We start from the raw sequence: 26,785 nt of genomic DNA on the forward strand, positions 1-26,785 counted from the left end.
GGGTGGGGTGGGGCGGGGCTCCTACCTCCTGCTGCCAGCTCCCTGGGTCCTACTGCCCGTGGCTCCTGTCATCTTTGACAGGCAGCCAGGAGCAGATAAATATTTTCTAAATCTTTTAGGGGTCCCGCAGGCCGGATAGAATGGCCTGGTGGGCCAGATCCGGCCTGCAGACTGTATTTTGCCCACCCTTGCTCTAGAAAATTTGAAAGGCTTTGAATCATATGCAAATCACAGGAATTACTATTTGGACCCTGGCAATTCTGTCTTACTGAAATACTTACTCATAATGAAAGCCAATGTCATGGTTGCCAACAATAACCACAAGCTCAGTTTCGGCTGGATGTCGAAACATCTTCTGAAATCTCCTGACATCATCTGCCCAAGCCTGCAGGAAAATTGTAGAAATCGGTGGTGCTGAAGAGAACTATGAAAAAGCTTACTTGTGTGGTGTCACATTGGTTAATAGACCGTGAGAGACGTTTGTGTTTTAGGAGCCTGGACTATGGAAAAGAAAAAAGACAAAACTCCCCAAACTTGGGAAGAATCGCCAGATTTCAGTTTGACAAGATGGGTTCATTAAAAGAGGTGCTAGCATGCCGAATGCTCTTGCAAAGAGTGAAAATTGGCTTTAAAACATAGTAAAGAAATAGAACTTTTTGATCGGCCAGCAACAGATCAAACTCCACAGGTGGGCATTAATACACAGGTCTGATTATTACCCTTATTATTGTTTGCCAAATTCTCTAGCAAAAAACTTTTGCACACTCTGGATAATACACTTCTTCAGATTCCAAATGCCAATTGTCTCCTGTACACTAAAAAAGGCTGAATAAATTAATCGTTTGCTATTTAAGTTTCAATTGCTGCCCATTCTCATTCTAATATCCTGTCTTGCATCTTAGGAACTGGTGGCCTCAAAGCTTTATAAATATGTTGTGGTCTTGAATTTTACCTTTTTGATAGTGCAGGACATCAGTAAGAAGAGGATTGTGCCAGTAAAATAGTACTTCCTATTAGCAGGAGTAAACCCACCTGATCCCCTTTTCTGTTTTAGTGCTTCATATGTACAATAAGGATCACACTTAACCCCGTGCCCCAGGCATGCCCATTCTCTGTGCACACCCTGTACCATCTTAACCATGTAATCGAAGTGCCAGGGGTCTAAACTCCCTCAAAGCAAGAGAGAAAACTTAGTACTTAATGGCTATGTGTAGCCCCCATTCAGACTGGGCCACAACAGCCTTGTAGTGCCAGGATCACATCACAGAAAACCTTCCATCCCATAATACAGAATTATCAATTGGGCTTAAGGATAATCTTCCATTTACGTTAGTCCCACTTTGCTCATCTCTGTGGATCAACCCCTTCATGGAAACCCAATTGCTTATTAACTCATCAAGCAGATGTGGCCCTCTTACCTGTGAGCGGCTCCACTTCCCTTCATCAAAGACATCACCCAGAATAAAAACAACATCTGGCTGCAGTAACAGGGCAGTTTGGAAGGCTCTCTCCATTTGCCACTCCCTACAGAGAAAAGATCTGGTCAATATATGCCTCTACCTTCCTGCTACTTTGAATATACAGTCTGACCTGGCAGGAAGACAAGGCAAACACGTACATTCCTCACTTATAAGGTAAGGCAGACACCTACAAGACTTACCATGACACTAGAGGTGCACCAATACATCGCTCCCTATCATATCAGCACCAATAAAAGGAAAATTTACATGCTCAGCAATCAGCTTTTTTTGGCTGATGTGACCAATAATTTCACCAACAAATGCTGCGTGTACACATGCAGCCGCAGCATGTACACAGTCAGCCCGGCAACTTGAAGAGCAGTGTCTGGCTGGTAAATCTGCAGGGGCGGGGAAGGGGCAGATCAAGGCTCCTACCCTGGACATCTTCAAAAGCAAGACTGGATGCACATCTTCCTGGAGTTAACTTGACCCCAGCAGTCTTTCCTGCCCAGAGCAGGGGGGCTGGCCCTGATGATCTCATAGATTTCATAGACATTAGGGGTGGAAGGGACCTCGGAAGATCACCGAGTCCAGCCCCCCACCCAAAGGCAGGAAGTCAGCAGGATCCCAGCAAGATAAGCATCCAAATTTTTCTTGAAGGTGTTCAATGTAGGTGCTTGAACCACCTCTGATAGCAGGCTGTTCCAGACCTTGGGGGCTCAGACAGTAAAGAAATTCTTCCTTACGTCCAGCCTGAAACGATCTTGCAGTAGTTTAAAACCGTTCGACCTTATCATCCCCTGGGGCGCTCTGGTGAACAAACGTTCCCCCAGATACTGGTGGTCACCCGTGATAAATTTATAGGTGGCCATCAGATCACCCCTGAGCCTGCACTTTTCCCACACTAAAGAGCCCCAAGCTCTCAGCCTGTTGTAAAGTCTGTTTTCCTGAACTCTGATCATGCACGTGTCTCTTCTCTGAACTCTCTCAAGCTTCTCCACATCCTTTTTGAATTGTGGGGCCCAAAACTGGACGCAGCACTTGAGCTGCGGCCTCACCAAGGCCGAGTACAAGGGGAGAATGACGTCCCGGGATTTCTTTGAGAAGCATCTATGGATGCAAGCCAGTGTTTTGGTTGCTTTACTAGCCGCAGCATCGCATTGCAGGCTCATGTTCATCTTGTGGTCAATGATGACCCCCAAGTCTCTTTCTTCCGTAGCGCTAGTCAGCGTAGCACTGCCGAGCCTATAAGGATGCTGCAGGTTTTTCCTCCCAAGGTGGAGAACCTTGCATTTTTCTCACAAAGTCCCTTCCAGCCCTAAACTTCTGTGAATCTGTGAGGCCCTCACAGTGAGCTAGTGGAGCTGGGGCTGACACTGGACTCTTCCTGGTGGAGGGGCTGGGCCAGGGTTGCACTCAGGGTGGGTGGCAACAGCACTGGAAGTGGGGGGCTAAGGCAAATTGTGGGGTGGCTGCAGCTCCCCTATAGCACCCCCCTCCCAGCGCCGCCACCACCCGCTCCAAGCACAGCCTCCCTGCTGGGAAGAGCCCAGTGCCGACTCCGCTCCCAGTCCACAGCAGCAGCCCACCTTCACCTCACACACAGATCCAGGGGCACATTCCCCCCATGGCTCCCCTGGGGGTGCACATAGCAGCCAGCTTTGCCCCCTGCCCCATCCCGACTGGGCAGCACCTGCCCCAGCCCTAGTCCCTCCCTCACCACAGGGGCCTCGATCTGCCCCATTCACACCCCTTCCCTCCCCACCACCCCTTCCACCCAACAGACTTACCAGCCAGATACGGCTGTCCAAGCTGCCAGGCTGCATATCAGCAATCAGATCAGTATCAACCGATATGGTTCATTAATAATAGGTCATCGGTATCAGCCAAAAGAGTCTTTATCAGTGCACCCCTACATGACACCTAGTTAAACGTAAATCCTAGGGGCCCATTTACATGCTCAAGCACAACTGAATGCGTGTCATTTTTGGCACTATGGATATTTTAGATCTATTTCTACCTGCACACCACTCCTTCTCTGTCCAAGCATGCACCAAAGCCTCCCCTACGGCCACATGTGCGCCATCCTGCACAAGGTGACACAGAACTATATTTAAGAACTTGAAGCTGAAACCAGAGCAAAATCACAATTAGCAAGTGGGCAGCAAATGTGATGGTGGAGAAGGATGATTACCTTCTAGCCCAAAAGTTTAGTGTAGGACTGTCCAACTGGCAGCCACAAGGGTCCTGCCTGGTCCCCTCTTCCCCTATTGTCCCAGCTGCAACAGCAGCTGGAGTTTCTGGGCTCTCCCTCCTCTGGCTTCTGATTTCCATGCCTACCCCCAGAGTGGGGAGATGCAATGAGGCACAGTGAAGAGAGCTGAGGGTGAGCCTAGGGCTGTGTGGGTGTATGATGCAGTGGTGAAAGGGGCACCCATGTGGTTGCATGGTGCAATGCAGGCAGAAGAGGGCTTGCTCACATGGCCCAGGGATGCCATAGCCCCCACTGATACTGTGTGTGGCCCCCAGTCACTTAGAAGTTGAACAGCCCTAGCTTTAGCGGCTAGGATACATGCTCAGATTCCAGGTTCCCCAGACCCATAAAGGGTTTGAACTTGCATCTCCTACTTCCCAGCACAGCTGGTCAACAGAACAACCAAGTGGGGCTAAGAGAAGAGCAAGCCAGGAATGCAGTTTAGCGAGATGGAAACTACAATGGAAGGGAGCAAGCCCTGGATTTGGCCCGGTCCCTCTCTCCAGTTGCTTTTCTGCAGCTTTCAGTAATAACTGCCTAAAATAGAGAGACAGCTGGAGGATAAATTTTGCCCACTCCACAGAGCCCAAAACCCAGGTCTTGATCCCTTCTATTGCTATGCCCATCATAGATTCACATTCTTTCTTGCTTGCTGTCCTCTGGGACTCGCATATCTTCTACTTAGGTACCTAGTGAGCCAGCCTCTAGAGGAGGGCTGGAAAGTGCTCTGGGTATTCCCTCGTTCATAGCCTGGTAGTTGAAGCATTTTGCTGCAAAACAGATGTAGGTCAAACCCCTTCTGGCTGGCTGAGAAGTCCACCCTCTTCCCACAGTCACCATTCAGATGTTAGTTGTGGGATTTTTCCAGCCCCACTTTCAGAGTTTTATGTAATGTTACATGCCTAACTAGCAGAACCACCAGAGTGGAGCCTTCTAAGCATCTTCAGAAGGGAAAAAACATAGCTGTACATGGAAATAGGAACTAAAATCATACTGAGTACCAAAAATGCTACTTACATATAGCTACGTTTGGGCACATAGCATTTAGATGTTTAACTGTGAGTAAGATTTAATCCTTAAAGTCTAGTAGGTGAGCTTCCCCCTTCCCACTCCACCAAAACACACACTGCCCATTCATGACATTCCATGCATAAAGTGTTGATGAAACTAAATCTTCAGCTCATTTTAAGGGATTATTTTAAAGATTATATATAAATAGATTGTTAGTAGAATGCTGAATACTCATATATGCAATAATGTTTTTGTTCCTTCAGCAATCTTTCAAATTGCTAACCAAGTTTCCTCTCTGGCTAATGAAACAGCATTACAAATCATTTAAACAACACATTAACTACATGGTACCTCAAATGCAGGAAGTCTTTTTTGCTAACAACAAAAAATGACATAACACTGTTTAAAAAGATATCAGCTTGCCTTCACAAAACAAGGGTAGGCCAGAGTACCATGGCTGTGCTCTATGCAAGGTTATACTACTGTTTTAAACCTTTCCTGTATTAGGGCACCTAGGGATGTGTCTTACTTGAGTAGGTGTTGCTTTGAAATGATGTGAACCAGGCTCCTGTTGCAACTCAGAATAGGCCACATTCTATTATTCTGCAACTGGAACACCACTGAATTTGGCAGAAATGCACTAAATTTACACTGCTACATAAAAATGAATCCTATCCTACATACATACATACATACATACTATTAAAAACTGATAGTTCAGCAATAGCTTGATCTCTCAGCAGTTACCGATTCTGAGGATAACTACAAGTTTCACGTGATGCCTTAATGACCTGTTAAATTTTTCCCCCACTGGTGTCATAAAATAGAAACAAGCAATTTTGTATCTAGTCAATGCAGGGTTACACAAAAAAGAAAGTTACAGCTAGAAGGTTTTACTCTCTCTCAGGGAAATAAAATCAAGAGAAACTCCTTTGACCTCAAGTTTCAATCTCTCCTTCCTCAACTCTTAGCTTTTGATACAATGATTCTACTTGAAAGAAAAGAATAGTCCTGAGCATTACCAAATTCCATCTCCACAGTCCTATACCTCATGTCAGGACAGAATAAGCACTTTCCTTCTGCTTCTCTTTGGATTAACATGAAGAACCAACATGGCTTTGTGGATTAGGTTCAGGACTGGGAGATCTGGATTTTACTCCTCATTCTGCCATTGGCTCACTGTGTGACAGTAATACAGGGACCTTAAAAAACAGGGATGTTGAACAGCTCATTTCTGAAAAGCACTCTATCATTTATGAAGTATTACTATGATCTGGAAAAAAGACTCCCTGATCCAAGCAAGGTACTCAGAAGCTTGTGACAATTTTCGCTATGTGAATCTGTCAGATGCTGCACTGACTAAATAAACTGAATTCCTTAATCCTACAAAATTATTTTGTTCTCTCCATCCCAAACTCAAATGAGAACTCATAGCCAGTCAGGCTAATTTGCCACCATTGCACTATGCTATTTAGTACTTGTTGTATATGGATACTACTAAAAACTCCAGACATTGGTTGCAGCTTGTTCCTGAATTCAATTATTACCTTCTTAATTTGTCCAGCCAGTGCCCTTTGATTTCACCAAGCAGGTGGGTATCAGATAAAAACATTGCCTTCAAAACAGAAGCTGAAGTTTGTCTGCTGCCCTTAAGTGTGTCAGTTTTCGCTTCTGGCCAATAACACTGAAATATCACTACATAATAAATTAAAAATTCACAAAAGATTAACACTGAGCAGGCAAGACACACAAGCATCAGAAGAAAACAAACTCTCTTCTTCAAAGGAAGATTCTTCACCATGCCCGAGCTGAATCTCAACATTGCTAAAGCAGCCTATGGAAGTAATTCTCCAACGGGAAGAACTTGTCACACAGCTAGAAGTGTGCAGGTCCAATCAGAGGTCTTCACAGTAATACAAAATACCTGCAAAAGAAATATAAAGTATTCACAACGACTGGGTTCAAGGCACTAGCCAAGCACAGTTTATTTACAAGATGTGAAGCCAAATACCAAGCCGAAAAAGTTAACTGCCTTCATTTTAAAAGCTTTGAAGCTCTGACACTAAAGACTTAAACTTCAAGCCTAGGGACAGACATTCAAAAAGCCTGAGCCTGAATTGATTCAATCTTTGCAGGTTAGTCTAACCTGGCTAGGATGAACCGGTTTGTAACTGGACAGACATTCTCTCTGGACTGAGGAAATTCAGGCACATGCCTGCAGTGGCTCAGGCTAGAAGGTGGGGGTGGAGGGGTGCTAGAGCAGCCTTCCCCTCCCTTCCCTTCCACAATGCTGAGCCTGGGTGGGTGTGGCCACGCCCCAGCAGGATGCTTGGATTAGAGGGGTCTGCCTGCATGGTCCCAGGCTTTTCCCCCTCTGGCTGCTCAAGGGGCAGGAGTGTTGCCAGACCCCAACCCCCTGCTAGCACTCTGTGAGGCAAGAGGGTCTGTACAGTGCATGCATCTGTTGATGATACATACGGAGCTTTTCAGTCTTCCTCTCCCTGCTTCTTTATACTGTCTGCAGCAAACTGACAGGCAAGCAAGCCAGCAGGAGACTGATAACAGTGATTATCACCTCATCAGCAAAGCAATGGGCTCTTTCCATTAGTTCAAACTCTTCTTAAACAGCTTATTGGCTGACCTGTTGATTAGCTCCAAACAGCCCTAAACAGACACTGTGCTGTCTGCCTGTCCCAGTGATATTGATAGAGAGACACACAGAGACACCTCTAAGCATTAGCTAGCATACCATGTGCCTAGGGGCCATGGGGCTGGGGGCCATGCTGTGGGAGATGGAGGGGGGGCGGGGAAGAGAAAGGAAGAAGGATCCCTGCTTGAGCAGCAAGCAGCAAAGTGGGGATAGGGCAGAGGGAAGCCAGGCAGACCCTGCTGTGTCTGCACTCTCTACCAGAGCTCCAGCCAGAAAGCAGAGGGGAGGGGCCAGCTCTGCTGTGGAACAAAGAGCCTTGCCCAGCCCAGAAAGCATGCTGGAGGTGTCTGGTTTATCTTAAATCAGCAAGGGGTCTGGGACAGACATTGCATACACCGATTTGAGCCAAATCAGTTAAGTCTGATACTACATTCAACCAGGTTTATCTCAAACCAGTTTCAGTCAGTCAGTCAAACTAGTTTATGTGCACTGAACATCTGTTCTGTTACAGGTTTAAACCAGTTTCTGATCAACCAGTTTGTGTGTAATGTCTGTCCCTAGCCCAAATGCCAAGCTGCAATTCTCAGCAGGATGAATTAGTTCACATTGAGCTTTATACTACCATAAACTGCTATGGTAGTATACTAATTTACATACAAAACTTAACAATAGTTAAGTTTCTCTCTAAAAATAGAGACATGAATGATGGGAGCTTGTCCTGGAGACACTGTAGTAGGCAAAGAGAACAGTAGCACATGCACTAGGTCACATGCAACTTTTCTGGTGGTCACCTAATGTAACCCAGTTCAAAAGGATAGTGACTTCACTGAAGTGCTGCATGAAAGCTTCCTAGTAGAAAGAAAAAAAAAAAAAAAGACCTGACCATGCCCCTGAGCAAATCTACTGGAGGCTTCCAGGACTAGCAGGTGACTGGAGCCTCAGCTTTCAAAGGGGAAAAATCAGAGAGATATGAAGGTCTTAGTGAAACAAAGCTCTTTTCTTTTGGAGAATTCATGATAGTTTCAAACAATGTTAAAACTTAGCACAAAAGTCTCCATCCTGACAAAAGTTGGCAGCATCTATCACAGGTTTCTCTTTTTACTGTTGTTGGAAGTAAAAGTCTTCCTGGATATCAAGGAACTATCTTTATTCGTAGTTAAAGTAGAAGCAGCACTTTCACAATACTATTTCTTCCATAGGCCTGTGCAGAAAAATTGTTTTGTGCACAAAAAAGCCTTAAGGGACAGCCGAGTCACTAGATTTACCTTAGAGCAAAATGGATACTCCGTGTGCAGCCTCTCTCTGGAGTTCAGTTAGAAGATGACACAGCATGGCTGAACCTGCTTTTAAAAGACAGCCAGTTAGAGGCATGCTTATCGAAAGAGGAAAGTGGCATTGTTTCAATACAGATTTGAAGAGGTATTAAAGGGAAATCTGTAATCTTTTAAAAACAGAAGAATGAAACATGATTTGCTTTCCTGTGGTCCGATGATAAAAAGCAATGAAAGCTGCAAGTACTAAGCATTGCTCTCCACACATCTAAACACTTTGTAAGCTGAAAATAGGCGAAGTTATTCATTTTAACAGATAAGAAGTGATTCACTCACTAGGTGCCCAATAGTTTTGAAAGCCTTTAATTTTGGATGCTCAATCAAAACATCCATAGCCATCAACCTGGAATTCCGGACAATCAGTAGCCTCAAATGGGAGGGAAGAAGGAAGTGGGAGGGGCAGATACCCTAAATATCTGGAGTTAGACAACCAAAAGTTAGACCACTCAGGAATTAACAGACACTTTTTAAAATGCTGGCCTCTGCAACTTGACTAAAAGTGAATATTTGCAAAGCAGAGGCACATACTACAAAATGTATGCTATTCAATATATTAGTAGCTGTTTTAGAAGAGCACAGGACCCAATACAGGGGCAAGAGCCTCCAAATGCAGAAACTGCTAGTTCAGGGGCAAGCAATTAATTTGGGCAGAGGGCCGCTTACTGAGTTTCGGCAAGCCATCGAGGGCCACACGACAGGCAGCCGGAGGCAGATTAATATAAATTTTCTACATTTTTTAGGGGCCCCGCAGGCCGGATAGAATGGCCTGACGGGCCGCATAGAATGGCCCGGCGGGCCGCATCCAGCCCCTGGGCCGCATTTTGCCCACCCCTGTGCTAGCTAAATGACAAAGCACCACAGAAAGCAGCAGTTAAACAAAACCGGCCTTTGTATACTGGTTGTCTGACTAGTGCTAACCTGTGAGCAGAAAAAAAAAAAAAAAAAAAAAAAAAAACCACGCCAAACAAACAATTTCAACAATCCTGTTTCATATGACAGTAAACTCATGCAAACACAGGCAAATCATAAATATCTTCTGTTCCTCTATTAGACACTTTTGCTAAAACGTTATCCTTTGCCACACAAATCATAGTCATCACGTCTTGCAAATACCCACAGGATAGCAGCTATACTATGATGCAGCTGCATTGTTATGCACCATTCTCTAATTCAAAGCAATGATCCACTTACTCCAGTACTGCATCTGGAACAGACTGGGGCCAGCTGTTTCAGGGGAAGGAACAAGAAGTTCCATGATGGTGAAGTATTAATAACCTTCCCTTTGGAAAAAGTTCTTCTATCAAAGAATCAAATTTAGTTTTCCTGTCCTGCAAGCCTGTTAATGAAAATCAAGTGATTTGTGGGCAAACTGTACCTCCTTCAGATACCCGAGGTAGATTTTGGCAGCTCTTGGATAATCTGCTCTCCCAGCAAAGTAGAACTCAACTGAATAATAAATGTCAGTACATCCTTAACTTACATTAGGATACAGAAAAAATAAAGCAAATTCATTCCCAATGTTCAGCTGCTTTTCAATAATTGCTCTCCATTAAGTGATTTCTCCAGCTCAACTGGGGATCTATCCATACAGATACTGAGCTACAAAACGGTGCTGAAAAAACAAAAATCTTCAGTCATTTAGAACATCCCTTTGAATGCCGAAAGCCAAGGTGGACCAGGAAAGAAAATGCGGTGGAAAAGCCTTTTAAAAAGATCACCAGTATCAGCAGAAAACCACCCAAGAAGAGCAAGGAAGATAAAAATCCTCCCTGGATATGTCCCTGGCTTGGTGCTTTTGCTGCTGGTACTGAAAGAGCTGTGCTGCAAACCGGCAGGATGCCAGAAATGGCTTCTGCCTTCCCTCGCCTGCTTGCAAAAGGCTGTGACAGACAGAGCCAAGCAGGTTTGGTACTGACAAGAAGGCTACAAGACATCTCTTCCTATTGGCCAACTGAAATACTGATCTGGATTGGTTGTTTTAGCCTTTGGTCCAAGGAGGTCTGGCATTGGTTAATCATAGATTAATTCTGGTTGGCTGTTCTCCCCTCCTCGTGTTTTCTCACCGCTGTGCTCCTTTTAAACTAAAAATACAAAGCCAGCTTGACTGGAACTGTAGGTATAATAGTGATTCTCAGTACAAAACGTAGCATACTTGGAGCCTGGTAACAACAGAACTGTTCTATAACACACAGCAGTTAGCAGGAATCAGGGACCAAAATTAACATGAGTCCTAGCTTTGCTGCATGATTTAACCATGTTGAAATATACTGGGGGACAACTATACAGCTGTTAGAAGTCCCCATCATAACTGTTTTGTTTAGAACTTTGTCCTAAAGTTATAACAGATTTTTTTTAACCTTAGAACTTACGTAACACAATTGAAAAAAAAACTTAGGTCATAAAAGATGAAAATGTCCTATTCTGTTCCTATCGAGTCAGTGACCATTCATACCGACTTAACAAAGAGAGGCATCAGGTCATAAATAAACTCAGCGTATGCAATGTAATGCCAAGTCAGCACCATTGTGACAGCAGTGCTTTGGAAATGCAGACTTCTACAGAGTTGCATTCTGTATTTGTATCAGCATAACACAGGTAAAAGTGAGCTTATTTCTTTAAAGAGTCCCTGTTTTCCCTTTTTTGTTTCTTTTGACACCACTACCATCTTCTAGAGCCCACACTGTCAAATCAGAGTTACTGGTCACTTTGAGTCCTCTATCTTAATCTCCCACACCTAAAACCAGGGGTCTTTGATTCCTCCATTTCATTTTCACTTTGGACTTAAAACGTGGCCTGTGTGCAGTTTTCTTTCAGCATTTTGTAGAGCAGAGCTTTCCTTCTACTCCAAACAGCTGAAGCCTTTTCAAATGCCCCAATCAACTCTTACTTATTGTTACTTTTGCCTCCCTAGCCAACATTGCACATTTTTAACCCCTCGTCATCTCCCTTCCCCAATAAACCAACTTTAAGTGTCTTTCTCCACCATCTTATGCTGTAGCCATGACGGTCCAGGATGTTTATCTCAAGGATGTCTAGCATTGCTGTATCTCCTACCAAATCCCTTTACACTGCCACATGGTGCTGCTTCCAATACATTTCAACTGTTTTTTCTACATGACTTATCTTCTAGAGCAGGGTTCAGCAGCCCACAGGCAGTGGGTCCTGTCTGTAGAAACCTTGGACCTAGCCTGCAGACATGGGACTTCAGCAACATTTGGCTGATGTGCCTTTTTCAGGGTGGGTCCTTCCAGCCCGCTGCCAGAAAAGTTTGCCCACCCCTGTTCTAGAGGGCAACCTACCATATAAGATGTTATCCCCATACTGGTTCACAGGGCCGTTCGTTTTTCCTCATTCAGATCCCTCTGAAAGCTACATCTATGTGGCAACACTCACTATTATCGAGGCTACATTTTTAAAAGCTATATATGCACTTGGAAGTTGAAACATTACAAAGTATAAATTGAGGAAGCCCATGATCATGTTGCAGTAACCATCCTCCATTTTTCCATGCCCTCCAACTGTCTATTCTTCCTCATCCTACAAGCCTCCTTTTTTCCTCTGGTGTGAGGCACTTTATTTGCCTTTCAGGAATGTAAAAGAGCAGCTGCCACCTGATTTTGCAGTTCAAGCTCAGCACAAGGCACCATTTTCACTGTGGAATGTATATAATATATATACAAGATTTATAAAAAAAAAAAAAACTTGTTACGAAGTGTACAAAAGTATTCCTGCAACATTCGTATGGAACAAAAAACAACACCACTGAATTTCTAACACAATAACATTTACAAAGGACATGTTTTATTTTAAAACTATGCCAAAAGACATAAGGTCATTGTCCAAAATATGAAAGCATTAAAGTATCTTGAATTCAAAGCCATGATTATGTTATGAAAGTTGTATGCTACCTGATAGTGAATTGAGTTTGTTTTGTTTTGCAGAACTAAACATTAAATATCAAAATCTAAACAGGGGAGTTTAATTGCTATTAAGTTATAGCAATTAACTATGTTACAGAATATAAAGTAAAAGCAAGTCCATATGTTGCACTGATTCGTTTCAAGCATTTTTCATACTGATTATTTAGTTTAATTGATTCTTGCAGAGCATGCTTTAAATCTTCTATCTCATCAAAAAAAATCCTAAACAAAAAAAAGAAAGAAATAATTGGCATTCATCCTTTGTTCTTGAGAAAGATTTCCCAATAGTAATTGGGAGATTATAGCCACAGCTCAAATCATTCCCCTCTTTGAGCACCTGCCCAGAGTGCTTTGCAAGTTACATATATAGGAATTACTTTGCCACTACTGATATGCAGGGCCAGATGGAGAGAGATGTAGCAATTAGCCACACTACACAACAGTTTACAGCTTTATTTTGGAGGAGCATCTATCATACAAACTGATTGCAAGATATTTTTCAAGATTTACATACGGTAAGAGAAAGAACTAGAAATGATACTGGCAGACAGAAATTAAAAAGAGAAGCAAAAGAGAAGCCAGCATGGCAGAAAAAATACAAAAAAAGCAGTGTTAACATGACAAGGAAAAGTTGTGACACAAACCCAACTGCATGGAGGACTAGAGAATGGGTAGTGTCAGACAAACAAACAAGCAGTTGAGAAAGCAAAGTCTGAAAGGACAGCTGGAACAAATTGATGAAGACATTTTATAACCAGAGAGGTTTCAGTAGGACCCTGAAACAAATCTAAAACAAACAACTTCAAATTTAGGTGCATTTCTCTGAGCACTCAAAAACTAGACAGCAAAAATACCAGAGAGCTGAGAACTGATAGGAAGTCCAGAAAGAATGGAGATGTAACAGTGAAGAAAAGGATAAAAGGTAAGAATGAGGAATTTAGCAGTGAAGGAATCCAGATAATCTTGCAGTGGTTAAGACAAAATGAATGCCACTTCCAAATGCAGTTACAGAGGAATTACTGGAACAATAAGTGGAATGTAATTACCCAGTAATTAAATGAGTACACCTCAAAATTCTGCGATAAAAATGTAACAAAGAAACTTCTTGCAAAAGTGGTATATGCTACAGTTGCCTCCATTCTCTTCTTGCATTTTCCATCCTCCTCTGGTTTAACCCTGGTTGCAAGTGCTCTGTAGCAGGGAACCTGTCTATTTTGTAAAATGCCACACATATATCATGGTGCTAAATAAACCATCTATAATAAAATGTAGTGACCAGTAGCCATGACCTCAGGTTTGCACAGGACAGCACCTTCAACCTGAGAATAACCCTGTTCCTAAATAAAACATCAGGCTTGGGCTCATACTGCTCCAGGGACAGTTCTACAGACAAGAGTGGGGACCTAAAGAATCATCAGCATCACTTTCTGCTGCACTTGTAATGCTATCAAATTAAACAGGTTTAAAATTAGAGCAGAGGACATATATGCTCTTAGAGGAAACATTCAAGTATACAGGAAACGAGCAAAAGACTTTAATCACTCTGTAGCTTGTTCTCCTACAACTCTCATGACAACAATTATTAGGATTGTTGTCTGCACAGAGGGAACAATATTCTCTCAAGTGCATTTTAACAAACTACTTCCTGTCCTTGCCTCAGCAGGACATTGGCAGTGTCTTCATCACCCTACTTTATATGCAACAGTTTAAGGTGTTCTTGTTGTTTTTGGCCACTGTGCTTGGTAGTTGTACGAGAGCTGTTTATGCACCAAGAACAGGTTAGACCAGGGGTGTCAACATCACCTGGCTCCTCAAGTTTAGATGGTGAAGACTGCCGTGAGCAGAGGGTTGGACTAGATCAGGGTCAGCAACCTATGGCCTACAGAGCCATCAGATCTGACCCATGGAGCCAGGATGGCTTCAGAGGTGATGGGATTTGCTCACCTTGTGCCACCCTATTGCCAGGCAGTGGGGAGCCTTGCTTGCGTTGTGCTGTGGCCAGGCAGCAGGCAGAAGCAGCAGACAGATCTTGGCACTGGCCACCGTTGGACCGGAGCCAAGAAATCCCAGCCCACCACCAGAAAACATTGCAAGTGCCAGACTAAAATGACTTGCCAAGGTCCCTTCCATCCCTGTTTTCCTCTGATTATGAAAAGTACTACAATTAACTGGGAGCCCAATCCCCTGGAATGTCATACAAAGAGAGTACTCTACAAGCATCTCAGTTCCACAGCACTGAAATAAAACCTGTCTTCCCAACGAAAGAACCCAGCTGTACTAATTAAAATAAAAATGAACAACAAAAAGGGTAAAATCAAATGCTTGTTTTCAGAAAAAGTAATGTACACATACATACAGCTGACTCAGCTGGACAGATTTAGCCTTTTAACTTGTATTGTCCCATATCCAGAAACAGTAACTCCTCACATTAACTTCCAGTGCCCCAAGCCAAAAAAGCAGCCAAAGAGTCCTGCTCCAGAAGTAACTTGGATAAACTATAGCAAAAATAATTCTGCTCTTACCAAGATCATAAAGAAAACATGTACCTGAACACTATATTGAACAAGCATGTTTTCAAGAGTTGTTGATCTGTATTCCTTTTTTGAAATGCTATCAGGCAACCAGACAGAGAAATCTGTTTTCACAAGGCTACATGTTTAATCTACAGCTAAATTTCAACTCACACTGGGAATATTTATCTTCTGAAGTTTATTCAAGCAAGTTACCTTGTCTAGCCCAGCTAATTCATTTCTTAGCATTCTCCTTTCTGTAGACAACTTTTTATTTTCTTTCTTCAGCTTCTGAATTTCAAATAGCAATATATCTATATTCAAATTTAAAAATTCATATTTTAATTATTACAATCATCCTCTTATGCATCCAAGTTACATTATACCTAGAGTTTCCAGCATTTGGTGTTACTTCAAGAAAATTATGGCTATTTTAAAAGGGTTTAAATGATTTGCCTTTAAATTGGCCCCATATCTTTCTAGCACCATGAGAAATCAGAACTTACCAGTCAGATTTTATATATGTAAGTTTTACACAAGTCAATTCTGAAAACTGTTTGTTACCACTTGATTCTAAAACAAAAAAGCCTACATATGCAATTGAAAGAAAGACTTTGGCAGAGGGTAGAAGGGGAGAGGGAAAGGGTCAGATGATCTACCAGATTAAATTACTAACGGGTAAGGTTTTTCTTTAGAATCAGTGTGGTCTTGGATTTTGACAAAAACCTTGAGGTCACAGTAGATTGGGTATATGTACCTCCCTATACACCTTACTTTAAAGTCAGTCTGGCTTTACTCAAAAAAAACCCCAATCATACAAAAATGGTATCACAGGATTCTGGATTTAATCTGGAAGGGGTTCTGGTATTTTTTTTATTTTTTTTTTGTTTGTTTGTTTGTTTTGTTTTGTTTTTTTTAAATACAGCTAGAATGTCTCATGTATCACCTCCAAAAAAAAAAAAAAAAAAAAAAAGGAGCATCTTAACAGCTCTCCATATATTTTCCCCAAGCTCATATCTGAACAAAATGATGGAAAAACACACACACAAAACACACCCCACCAAATGACAAGTACAGAAGAAACACTTATATTTGTCACTAAAATATAAGAGCAACCTATGTGCGTGTTGGGGCATGGGGAGGTGTCAAATAAAGAGACGGTGCCATTTTTACAAAGTCATTTCCCAAAGCTGAACTGTATTTGCAATACTAAATAATAAAACAAACAGGCAGAGGTGGTACACATGCACCAGGATGAAAACTACCACTCCTAGTGTTTTCTACAGCAGAACCAACCACATAATTATTACCTATGTATTTGCAGGAACAACCTCCCATCTTTTTGCATATGCAGCTACGAGATGTCACTTCTCTCTCTGCAGCTGTGGTCCTTTTTCCAGAAATACCGCTATCTTTTTTAGAGATCTTTTTAAATTCTAGCTGCTCAATTCTTTGTTTTTGCCCTTGAAGTTGTTGTTCTAGCTCATTAATTTTAACCTGTTAAAAAACTAGAAAATTAAGAAGCAGTGTACAAAAAGCAAATAGGTTTCAACTTAATAGTCAAACCTGAATTTTGAGTTCAAATGTAGTGATCCCAAAGTGATATAAAATAAGTTTTTTAAAGCAACAGGTTGAAGAAAAGAGAAATAATTTTAAAATGAATTTGTCTGTGCTTATAACTGGTCTGCAAGAATATGCGCTAATCAAGGATACCAAGTCATCTCTCCAAAAAAATAAAATATATATATTTTGTTGCTCCTGATCTGAACCTACTGTAAACCAGCCAACATACCCTACTCTGAAAACAATGAGTTCTGTGCTGCTGATCTATCAGAATATAGAGCTGTAAATGCCAAAATTAGGCAAGTTTTTAGTTTTCCTAGTTTACTGCATAATAACTAACATAAATTATTTGACATAAATCTGAAAGTTGTCATACTTACTGTGAGATTTCTAATTGTTTCACTTTGTTCCTGGTTTATTTTTATTTCTTTACCATAATGCTTCTGTAGATTATTATACATCTGAAGTAGTCTGAGAACAGAAGTATATGAATTGCTAGTTAAACAATTAAGTCATTAAAGAGTAGGATGGTAGTCTAACATCCTTTAAAAATAAAGGCCTGCTTACTATTGGTTACATATCAGCTTTGGACTGTAGCTGTATTTCATAGCACTAGCCCTGCATAGCAGGACCACAAATTATTAAGAATTATACAAAATGAACATACATAGTTATTTTTCTGCACGGTAACCATGAGCTGGTCAATAATTCTTCATAATCCTCATAATTGTGTGTAATAAAGTGAATAACATATCCTTTATAGAAAGTTAAAGAAACAAAACCATTTAGGTAGAAAAAAAAATGTTTAAATGCATGTACAGTAGATACTTAAACAAACTGTCTCTTACAAGTTAAAGAACACTCATTTAAATGTCATCCTACAAATGCCTAGTTAATAGGTGCACTATCTTCATGGATTAGTATCTAATCCACAGGTCTAAGACTTCTTCAGTCTTTGGAATGATGTTTTAGTTACCATAAAATGTGACCAGTTATAGAGAGAACCCTTCCTTCTCCAAAACGTACACTTGGGTAAAACTACAATGTTCCTAAGTTGTACCCAAGGCTTTTTTTTTTTTTTTTTTTTTTTTTTTAAGGTTTTCTTAAAAATAAAACTTTTATTTAGGTCAAGATACTTAATGAGGGAGGTACTTGACCAACATTTTAATAAATCAATTAAAACTTTTCAGAGATAGTTAATTACCTAAAGTTAAGAAGACAAAATGTTAAACATTAAGTGTGAGTTATGATTTTATTTTTGACCATTTGCTTATAAATCAAAATTAAATACAACACATACATGTGGTCATTTCACCTAACAAAATTAGTGTGATAAGGCAACAGAAGAATAAGTACTATACACATAGCTACTTCTGTAATGAGGATAACAATGAACTATTATTCAAAAAGGGCGAGTTAGAAACAGTTAAAAAAAAGGTTCATTTAAGTGCTGAGTAAGCGAGCCATTTATTATCAAGAGCCTTAACTATAATATACAAAACTGATCCATGCAAGTCAGGGAGCTTATGTGGAATAAACTCCCTGCAGAGGTGGTGTAGTCATGTACCCTGGAGGTTTTCAAGAGGAAACTAGACAGTCACCTCACTGGGGTCACCTAACCCCAATTGTCTTCCTGTCTAGAGTGTGGGGGGCTGGACCCAATGATCTCTGAGGTCCCTTCCAATCTATGAATCAGTGAAAGAAATGTTCTTATTTAAGAAGAATCTCTTGGATATTAATAAACCTTGAAATCTTTTATCACTTAGGCAAAGCATTGGTAGTTTTTCAGATTATTGACAATGACTGTTCCACAAAATGTGAACACTTGAGTCTGATTTGACCGAAAATCACTACAAGGCTCCCATTCTGAAAATGACAGCTGATAAACTATCATATTCATGAAACGTACTGATGAATTTAATAACCTGACTATAGTGTACAAGCAAAGCAGTCTATATACACAATGGATGTGCATCTACACTGCAGAATGCAGTATGGTATAAAGAGACCTCAGCTAGCTCAAATGCAGGAAGCAGTCTAGTCACAACACAGATCTCCATGCAAATTAATCTACTCTGCTTCTCCCTGTGTTGCAATAGATAGACTGCTTCCAGCATCCGAGTTAGCTTTTAGCAAGCTAATTCAGATATCTTTATACTACAGTGAGCAGCACAGACATACCAGTATAAGATAGGAAGACCCCTTAAATATACTGAGTACAGCAAAAGCTACTTATGAGAGTCTGCAACCTCTATAATTCACAAGTGTCAATGAAATGACTAGCTTAACACAGGACTCCACTATCTTGGCAGCTGCATAGCACATATAGGCTAGCTTTCCACCCCCCCTCCAGTGAAGAGAACGGCTTCCCACTTAAAACATCCACCCCAATTTTGGAGAGCTGATTTTGGGGGGGAAAAGGTGCATGTTGCATGTGACAAAATACAGTATATCCTACCTAAAAGAGGTAAATCACAACCCCTCCACCTTAAAGTAAGCTAGTCCTAGCAAGAAGGAACACACTCCACTAACTCTGAGAGAGATTTACCAAAATAACTTACCTAGCACTTTCCCCTTTCCATCCAAGTTCCTTTTTGGGAATGCCACTCATCGTGTGCCATAAGTAGGCTTCTGTTTGAACCTGAACACTTAATTGAAATAAATGCTACAGCTTAATGTAAACCAATGTAATGTAAACAGCTTTCAGAACAGTAAAGAAATGTGTCAGAATGGCGGCAGATAAATAAAGTAACTTTTCTATATTTTTCATTCAGCATTGAAAGTCTTGCTACAGGTTCTGTACAAAGATGTGTGGAAAGCTGTCTGGGTCCTTTTCAAAATAAAGAGAAGGGAAAAAAAGTCTCTTCTGAAGTCTAAATTTCAAAACATTTTAAGTAGCACTAATGCTTTCAAATATGCCACATTTCATTCTCTTATACAGTATTTATCATCATCAAGAAACTCTAAAGCATTTTAGACCAAGTCAAACCCTGGGTAGAACACCAACTAAGTAAGCAAAAGCACAAGTCGCCAGCATATAGACCTGTTTTGCTTGAAATACAACTTTGGTCCAGTGCAAAGGGTTAGTTTTAAACACAGGTCTGAAGACCTTTATCCTAAGGAAAAGTACTGCATGGCACTGTCACCCCTACTACAAGCAGTCTCAATTTGAGATTTGAACCCATTACTTTCTGTTTTAAGCTAATCAGTCTTACTCTCTGCTTGTGACATAGTCATGCATTAACTGCTGCAGATGTAATTTCTCCTGAATCTGAGCCAAATCACTTTCTAGCTGTTTATTTTTCCTGTGCAGCCTTTTCAGCTTCTTAAGTAGTAGTTCATTTTCATCACTGAGCTGGAAAGTAAGAAAGAGATACTTCATCAAATAGAATGTTTAAGATACTGCATTAGCATGGACTGGCTGACTAACATTTCTCTTCATAAACATTAATACACTTATCTCTGGTTAGTCACATATATAAAGCAAGACACCTGGAAAAGCTGTTGGTTTCATAATGTTTGTGTAAACCTAAACACAAATGCCTTGAGATACATACCAAAAGGTATTCTCTTCTGTACAGATTAGTGAATCTGTATCAGTGGGTGCATCTACACATTCATTAATGCGCTTTTGTTACTGCACACTAAGCTTAGTACCTCTGATATGAGGTGCCAGATAAAGGCACAGTAGCTGCACTAATGCAAGGGCAAACTTTTCTTTGTGAAGCTTAATGTGCTGCAGACTAATCCTACTGCACGTTAGCAGTTTTTGCCGTGTGCACTAATGTGCAGTATAACAGTCCACTGTGCATTAAGGCATCTCATGTAAATGTACCCAGCTGCTCTTAGTTTGTCACCAGGTTAAATGTATTTGTATATAAAGGACAGGGTAGGAACAAAGCACACATGCTATTGAGCTATGCTGCCAAATCTAGAGCCCAGATCTGCCGAAAGGCATAAAGATACACTTATGCTTAATCAGTCCCAATGAAGGTCTGCTGAATTAAAATTATCATATAGATTTAAATTACTTCCCGCAAAATACTACAATACTATTATATGCGGTTCACATGCAATTTAGTTGACTCAATCATATGTTCCCAACATTTTAAAGTCAAGTCTTTTGCTTAGTCTAACATTAAATACAGGAGACATTAGATTCACTTCTGTTGAGTAAATTACATACAAGTATTGCCACTGTACTTGGATTCCTCAAACAAATGAAGTTAAATGCCACATAAGTGTTCAGAGACTTGTCACACATTTTAAAAACAAAAAACTAAGTTCAATGCAGCTTGTTTCTTGCATTGCTACGCAAATGGTAACAAACTTGACATCAGGCCTGTATGATAGACGTGACAGCATACATTTTCTCTTCTAGTCAGCCTACTTGCTGTACTGATTGTCGGTAATCTAGGCCCACCACAAAATCTGTAAGCCTCCCTCAGGCCACGAGGCCACTAAGAACACACCAGCAGATTCTGGGAGATAACAAAAGTTAAAACAGGGGTGGGAGCGTGGGCCAAACGTTATTAATGCATGTGCCAAAAGAGGACAGCAAGCAGAGCCCACCAGCCAGTGCCCAGTGACCCTTGAACAAGTCCAAGGATCCAGTGGACACTGCCTAGTGAAACTATGCTTGGAGACATGAATGGATGAGGGAATGGAAGACGCCCGACAGTCCCTGGATATCTCCCCAGCCAGAGCCTCTGTCCTAGTCAGGTAGATAGCTAGCTTAGGGCCTCTTCAATTCAGGAAGCCACCAACTTTAGAAGCTGCAAACAAGCCAGAGATGAGGACAGCAAGAAAATAAACCCTAATAAGAGGCATATGTTTGTCTTACAAGACAACAGATGTGCATGGTGAGGCATCAGCTCGTTGAACATCTATCTATGACTGTGGCTGTACAGCCCAATTCTTGAAAGACAGTCCTTTCCACACTTATCACATGGGAGGGTCAGCTTGGGTCAGATCAGGTTTGCCTGCTATTGTAATTTACAGTAGGTAGTACTACCTGAGACTGTCAACACCTAGTGCTGGGTGGCAGTTACATAACATGGCAATCTCTAGGATGCCAATGGCTTTGGGCACAAAAGCAATTTAGAGGGGGATACTAGTCTCAACCCTGGTGGAGGAAATGCCACCAGAAGGTTGTGGAATCACTATAGATCATAGTTGTGACAGGGGGCCGATCTCCACGGCCCGCCCACCTGTCTCTGGGCAACCGCCCGCCCACCCATCTCACCCGCCATGCCTTTGATGATAATTAGTTCAATTAAGATGTCAATTAAGTGGAAGGCTGCCCATTGTAATGCCCCGATGCCAGGGGGCGCTCTGCAGCTCCGACCTCCCCTAATACCGCAGCCCAAGCCTCGCAGATGGCATTATAGTGTTGCTATAATCACCAGCCCCACACTGGGCCCCAGAATCATCCGTACAGGACCCCTCTATGATCCTCTCCCCTCAGGCAGCCTCTCCGCCTTCATCCGGGCTACCTCGCCCCCCCGAAGCCAGTTTCCCCTCTCGGGTGTGGTCCCCCTGGGACCTTCGGCCACTTGCCCTGGCCCACCTCCAGGGCGGTCGGGACCCCAGGCCCCCGGCTCTCGGGCGTCCCTCGCGGTGGGCCCCCGGCCCTTTTGACTACCGTAGTCCTGGCCCCAGCTTGGGCCAATCAAGGGTACTCTTCCCTTCAGGCTGGGTCTCTAGCCGCTCACTCTGTCTCCGGGCCTCACCATGCCACTACTCCCCGTCCTCTCGGGGGCAACCACAGCACCACGCCCACATCACTCCCACTCTCGGGGTCCGTCCTCTCTAGGCCCTCCAACAAACTCAAGGGTAACCCACCCGGTAGCAGTGGGAGCTAGGGGTTAAGGCACCCCGACCCGCTTTTCACCGGGGTGATAACTGGCCTGGCATTTCCTGGGGGCTCCCGCACCACTGAGAGCCCCACCAGACCACCCACTCCTGGCAGGGTGCAGTTTCAGGTCATGCCCAGGAGCCTCCTTACCAACCCCCTGCAGCTCCCCCTTTCCTTCAGGTCATTCTCAGCAGCCCTACAACCAGGCAATGTTACTGCCTCACCTCCTGCAGCCAAACTGCCTTGTTTATATAGGCAGCCTTTGCCTCAAAATGGCTGCCCTCATCAGCCACCTGGAGGCTGCCAGCTCCAGGCCCTTAAAGTGGCAGGCACACACAGTGCACTGCCACAATAATAAATACTACCAACATCACTAATGTCATTGTGACATTAGTCACAATTATGATTATGATAACCATAATCACCCACTCCTATAAGAGCCAGGAGACACCAGTGGAAAAACTGTTAGTGTATTATCCTCCAGATCAGTGGTTCTCAGTCCTTCTTGACTAAAGGCACTGCTCCTTAGACCAGCAGTTCCCAACCTTTTTGGACTGGCGGCACCCCTCCCTAACGTCTGTGAGCAGCACCGTACCTAGACTTCTGGTGGCCCCGGGGCCAACTTTTAGTATCAGCCCCGCCTTGGCCAGATAATGATAATAATAATTTTTAAATTACCATTTTCAGGCCCCCTTTCTATCCGGGCCCTAGACAGCCATCCAGTTCACCCATGCCTGTGTCTGGCCCTGCCTGTGAGCCCAGTGGCATCCAAGTTCAAACATTAGTGTATGCACAATGGTGCTGACAGAAGAGCCAGGCAGTGGGAGCCGGGGGATGAAGCCTGAGCTTGCATTCATAGCTTATCTCCTCGCAACACCTACAAAGGATGCAACAGCAACCAGGGGGCCTGGAGACTCAGCCACACCCTGCAAGAAGGACCACCCCTTGCTTCCACTGGGGAAGCGCAGGGCGCCATGCCCACACACCAGGCACATGACACAGCACACTCCTGCTAGAGGCTGATCTTGCCAAGGGCACAAGCTACCGTGTGCAACCCCAGGCTGCACCCCCTGGCCCACAGGCCTCAGCCCGAACTGGGCCTGCAGCAGCCGCTGTCCTGCAGGGGGCGCAAGGCCGGGTGGGGCGGGGCTAAATCCATCGAGGGTACCTCGAGCTGGAGCCCCCCCCCCCGCTGTGATGTAACTGGTGACTGGCCAATCCCCAAGCGGGGCGACTGCACCCGTTTCCCACCTGCAAGGCCCCGCCCCCACTCACTTGTAGACACTTGTGCACCTCGGGTAGCGCCATTGATGGGCGGGGCGGAGCAGTCGCCCCGGCAACGAGCAGATGACCGAGGCGAGCGAAAGAGCCGTGCGCAGACCCTCGTTTTCAAACTGCTCCCCCGTCGCTACCGGTAGCCATAAGGACCCCGAGCCCGGCTGCACCGCGCGGCGCCTGCCTTCCCGCGCGCTCGGGACAGGCAGGCACAGAGGTCAACATCTAAGCACTACCCCGCCCACACGTCGGAGGGGTGACGTCATTAACAGGCGACCGCTCCACAGCAAGGCCCCTCCTTGGCGCTGGTTGCCACGGAGACGAGGCTCGGGAAGTGGCACAGGGAGGCGGGGCGGGGCCGAACGCTTGTGAGAGGCGCAGAGGCTCCGCCCCCTTCCGTTGGCGTCTGCGAAGGTTGTGACCCGCTGCTCCCCACCCCCCCCTCGGCTCCAGTGTAGGCGACGTCTGTGTACACACACACACACACACACACACACACAGAGTAAGGTGTTATAGATAGAAGGTATAGACAGATATGTCTATATATGTGTGTGTATTCACACATATAGACATATATATATAGATCTATCTATACCATCTTACCATATATGTGTGTGTGTGTATACACACATGCATGCACCATCTTACCATTCTATCTATCTATCTCTATAACAGTAAAGGAAAATTGTACAGAAGTGACTACAAGTCAGAAGCCAGGAGTTCCCGAAGACACGTATCAGCCACCAGAGGGGCCATGGTGGTGCTGGCACTGCGGTGCAGGGTTGACAGCCCAGGGGCCGCCAGCTTGAGGCCCTGGCAGAAGCGCTGCTGGCTGCCTCCCAGGTTCCCATGAAGCTGCGAATTCTGCTAAGCACCTTGTTGCAAGGACTTGAAAAGAGGAAAGGAGGTGCATGACACGTGGGATGCGCTCCCTGCTCCGTCACAATCACCGCCCACCATGTGGGTGCTAGAGCTACATTCAGCCCCCGTTGCTGCTAGACTACAGGGGGAGGCTGGAAGAGGAGGGTCTCAACAGCTTGACAGTAATGCAGAGGGTGAGGGGCATCATCCCCTATAAAGCACAACATATTTTCCCCCATTCCCAGAAACTAGAAGCTTTATTAAACCACGAGGGACCTGAGGAACTAGGATTCAGTTTCACAGAGGAGCCAAAAAGGTCAATGAGCATCCTTTCATTGGCATGAGTTAAAAACAGTTGGGAACGGGGATGGGCTGTGAAATAGGAACTCCATTATCAGGATCAACCAAGGGGCAGCAGCATGGGGGAACTGGTGAAACATCAAGACCATTAAAAAAACAAGAAGAGGGTGCTTAACACCAGGTGGAATGAAGAATTGAGAAGGGATCAGGTAAATGGCCAGGAGCCATGAAGTCAGGCAACTCCCTCAGCACTGCCTGACTGGAAACACTGCTGCCACTGCTGGGCAGTTGGTTTTGAACTTTGGGTGGATCGGGGATCAACGGGGTGGGGGGCAAGCGCACCAGTGCACCCCTTCCCTTGGATGTGCTGCTGGTTGTAGGTTGCCACACACTGTTAGCGCTGTTAGACATGAGAACATGAATCGTCATCTAACTCTATAGTTTTCACACAGGGATCCATACTGTTAAACACATTCCAACCTGTTGTGAACTTTCTGAATTCTCTGCAGTGGAATACTAGCTCCATTATTTTTCTGTAGTCAAAAAAAAAAAAGTAAAAACTAAGAGCTGGTATTTTCCAAGGGGTGCCTCAAGTCTAAGAAAGGTTGAGAACCACTGCACTAGGCCATTGGACTAGAATAGAAGGGGCCGGCCAACTTGCAGCACACGTCACAAATGGCAGGGGCAGCCTGTGCGGCAGGGGGACAGGCAAATGGGGCAGGCAGCACAGCAACCGATAAGGCAGGAGGCAGAAAGCAGAGCAGCAGATGGGGAAGAGAGCACAAGGCAGGGAACAGAAGAGCAGATCAGGCAGAGGAAGCAGATTGAAGTGGCATTCAGGGAGGGTGTGGTGCTAATTTGTGGCATGCCTGCCTAAAAGGTTTTCATACGTTCATAGATTGTAAGGCTGGAAGGGACCTCGGAAGATCATCGGGTCCAGCCCCCCGCACCAGGCAGGAAAGACAGCTGGGGTCAGGTGACCCCAGCAAGGTGACTGTCCAGTCTCCTCCCAAAGATTTCCAGTGTAGGCAATTGCACTACCTCCAGAGGGAGTCTATTCCACAGTCTGGACACCCTGACTGTGAAGACGTTTTCCCTAATGTTGAGTCTGAAACATTCTTCCAGGAGTTTATGGCCATTACTCCTGGTTATCCCCAAGGGCGATCTAGTGAACAGTTGTTCAACGAGCCCTTCAAGTATGCCTCTGATGTAGTGGTAAGCTGCTATCAAGTCCTCTCTCAGTCTTCTCTTTTTCAGGCTGAAGAGTACCAGTCCCCCTCAGCCTTTCCTCGTATGGCTTGCCGTGCAAGTCTCTGATCATACAGGTGGCTCCTCTCTGACCTATCTTGAGCTTTACCACATCCTTGTTGAAGTGCAGTGCCCAGAACTGGATGCAGTATTCCAGTTGAGGTCTCACCAATGCTGAGTAGACTGAAAGAATCACTTCCCTAGTTTTGCTGGACATGCACCGATTGTGATGCATGCCAGGGTATTATTTGCCCTGTTGGCTACAGCATCACACTGCCTGCTCATATTCATACTGTGGTCTGTTATTACCCCCAAGTCCTGTTCATTCATGGTGCTGGTCAGTTGGTGTTGCCAAGCCTGTAGGTGTGTAAAGGGTTTTTTGTCCCCAGATGGAGCACTTTACACTTCTTAATGTTGAACTTCATTTGATTCTGATCCACCCAACTTGCCAGCCTGTCTAGGTCTGCCTGTATCTGCAGCCTATCTTCAAGCATGACCATGCTTCCCCATAACTTGGTGTCATCTGCGCACTTGGCCGGTGAGCT

General features: G+C 43.9%; 1 protein-coding gene across 11 annotated transcripts in view; it reads right to left on the reverse strand.

The window, feature by feature from the left end:
• The window catches only part of MPPE1 (metallophosphoesterase 1), a 35,228-nt gene extending 11,135 nt beyond the window's left edge, over nt 1-24,093 (reverse strand). Inside the window, exons 1-8 of one of the 11 annotated variants that reach the window (XM_025192590.1) lie at nt 23,832-24,093; nt 19,261-19,347; nt 17,367-17,454; nt 17,080-17,170; nt 8,641-8,718; nt 6,273-6,649; nt 1,419-1,524; nt 282-385 (exon numbers count right to left, since the gene is read on the reverse strand). In XM_025192590.1, the coding sequence (XP_025048375.1) occupies nt 282-385; nt 1,419-1,524; nt 6,273-6,547 (485 nt within the window). In that variant the 5' untranslated portion in view covers nt 6,548-6,649; nt 8,641-8,718; nt 17,080-17,170; ... (1 more) ...; nt 19,261-19,347; nt 23,832-24,093. Of the gene's footprint in view, nt 1-281; nt 386-1,418; nt 1,525-6,272; nt 6,650-8,640; nt 8,719-9,897; nt 10,127-10,186; nt 15,280-17,079; nt 17,171-17,366; nt 17,455-19,260; nt 19,348-23,831 lie in introns of those variants that run through there. The other 10 variants (XM_025192591.1, XM_025192594.1, XM_014526066.2 and 7 more) reach the window with 10 other exon arrangements.
• Nucleotides 24,094-26,785: the final 2,692 nt, after the last annotated feature.

Source organism: Alligator sinensis, unplaced genomic scaffold (genome assembly GCF_000455745.1).
Source record: "Alligator sinensis unplaced genomic scaffold, ASM45574v1 scaffold1143_1, whole genome shotgun sequence".
NCBI classification, from domain to species: domain Eukaryota; kingdom Metazoa; phylum Chordata; order Crocodylia; family Alligatoridae; genus Alligator; species Alligator sinensis.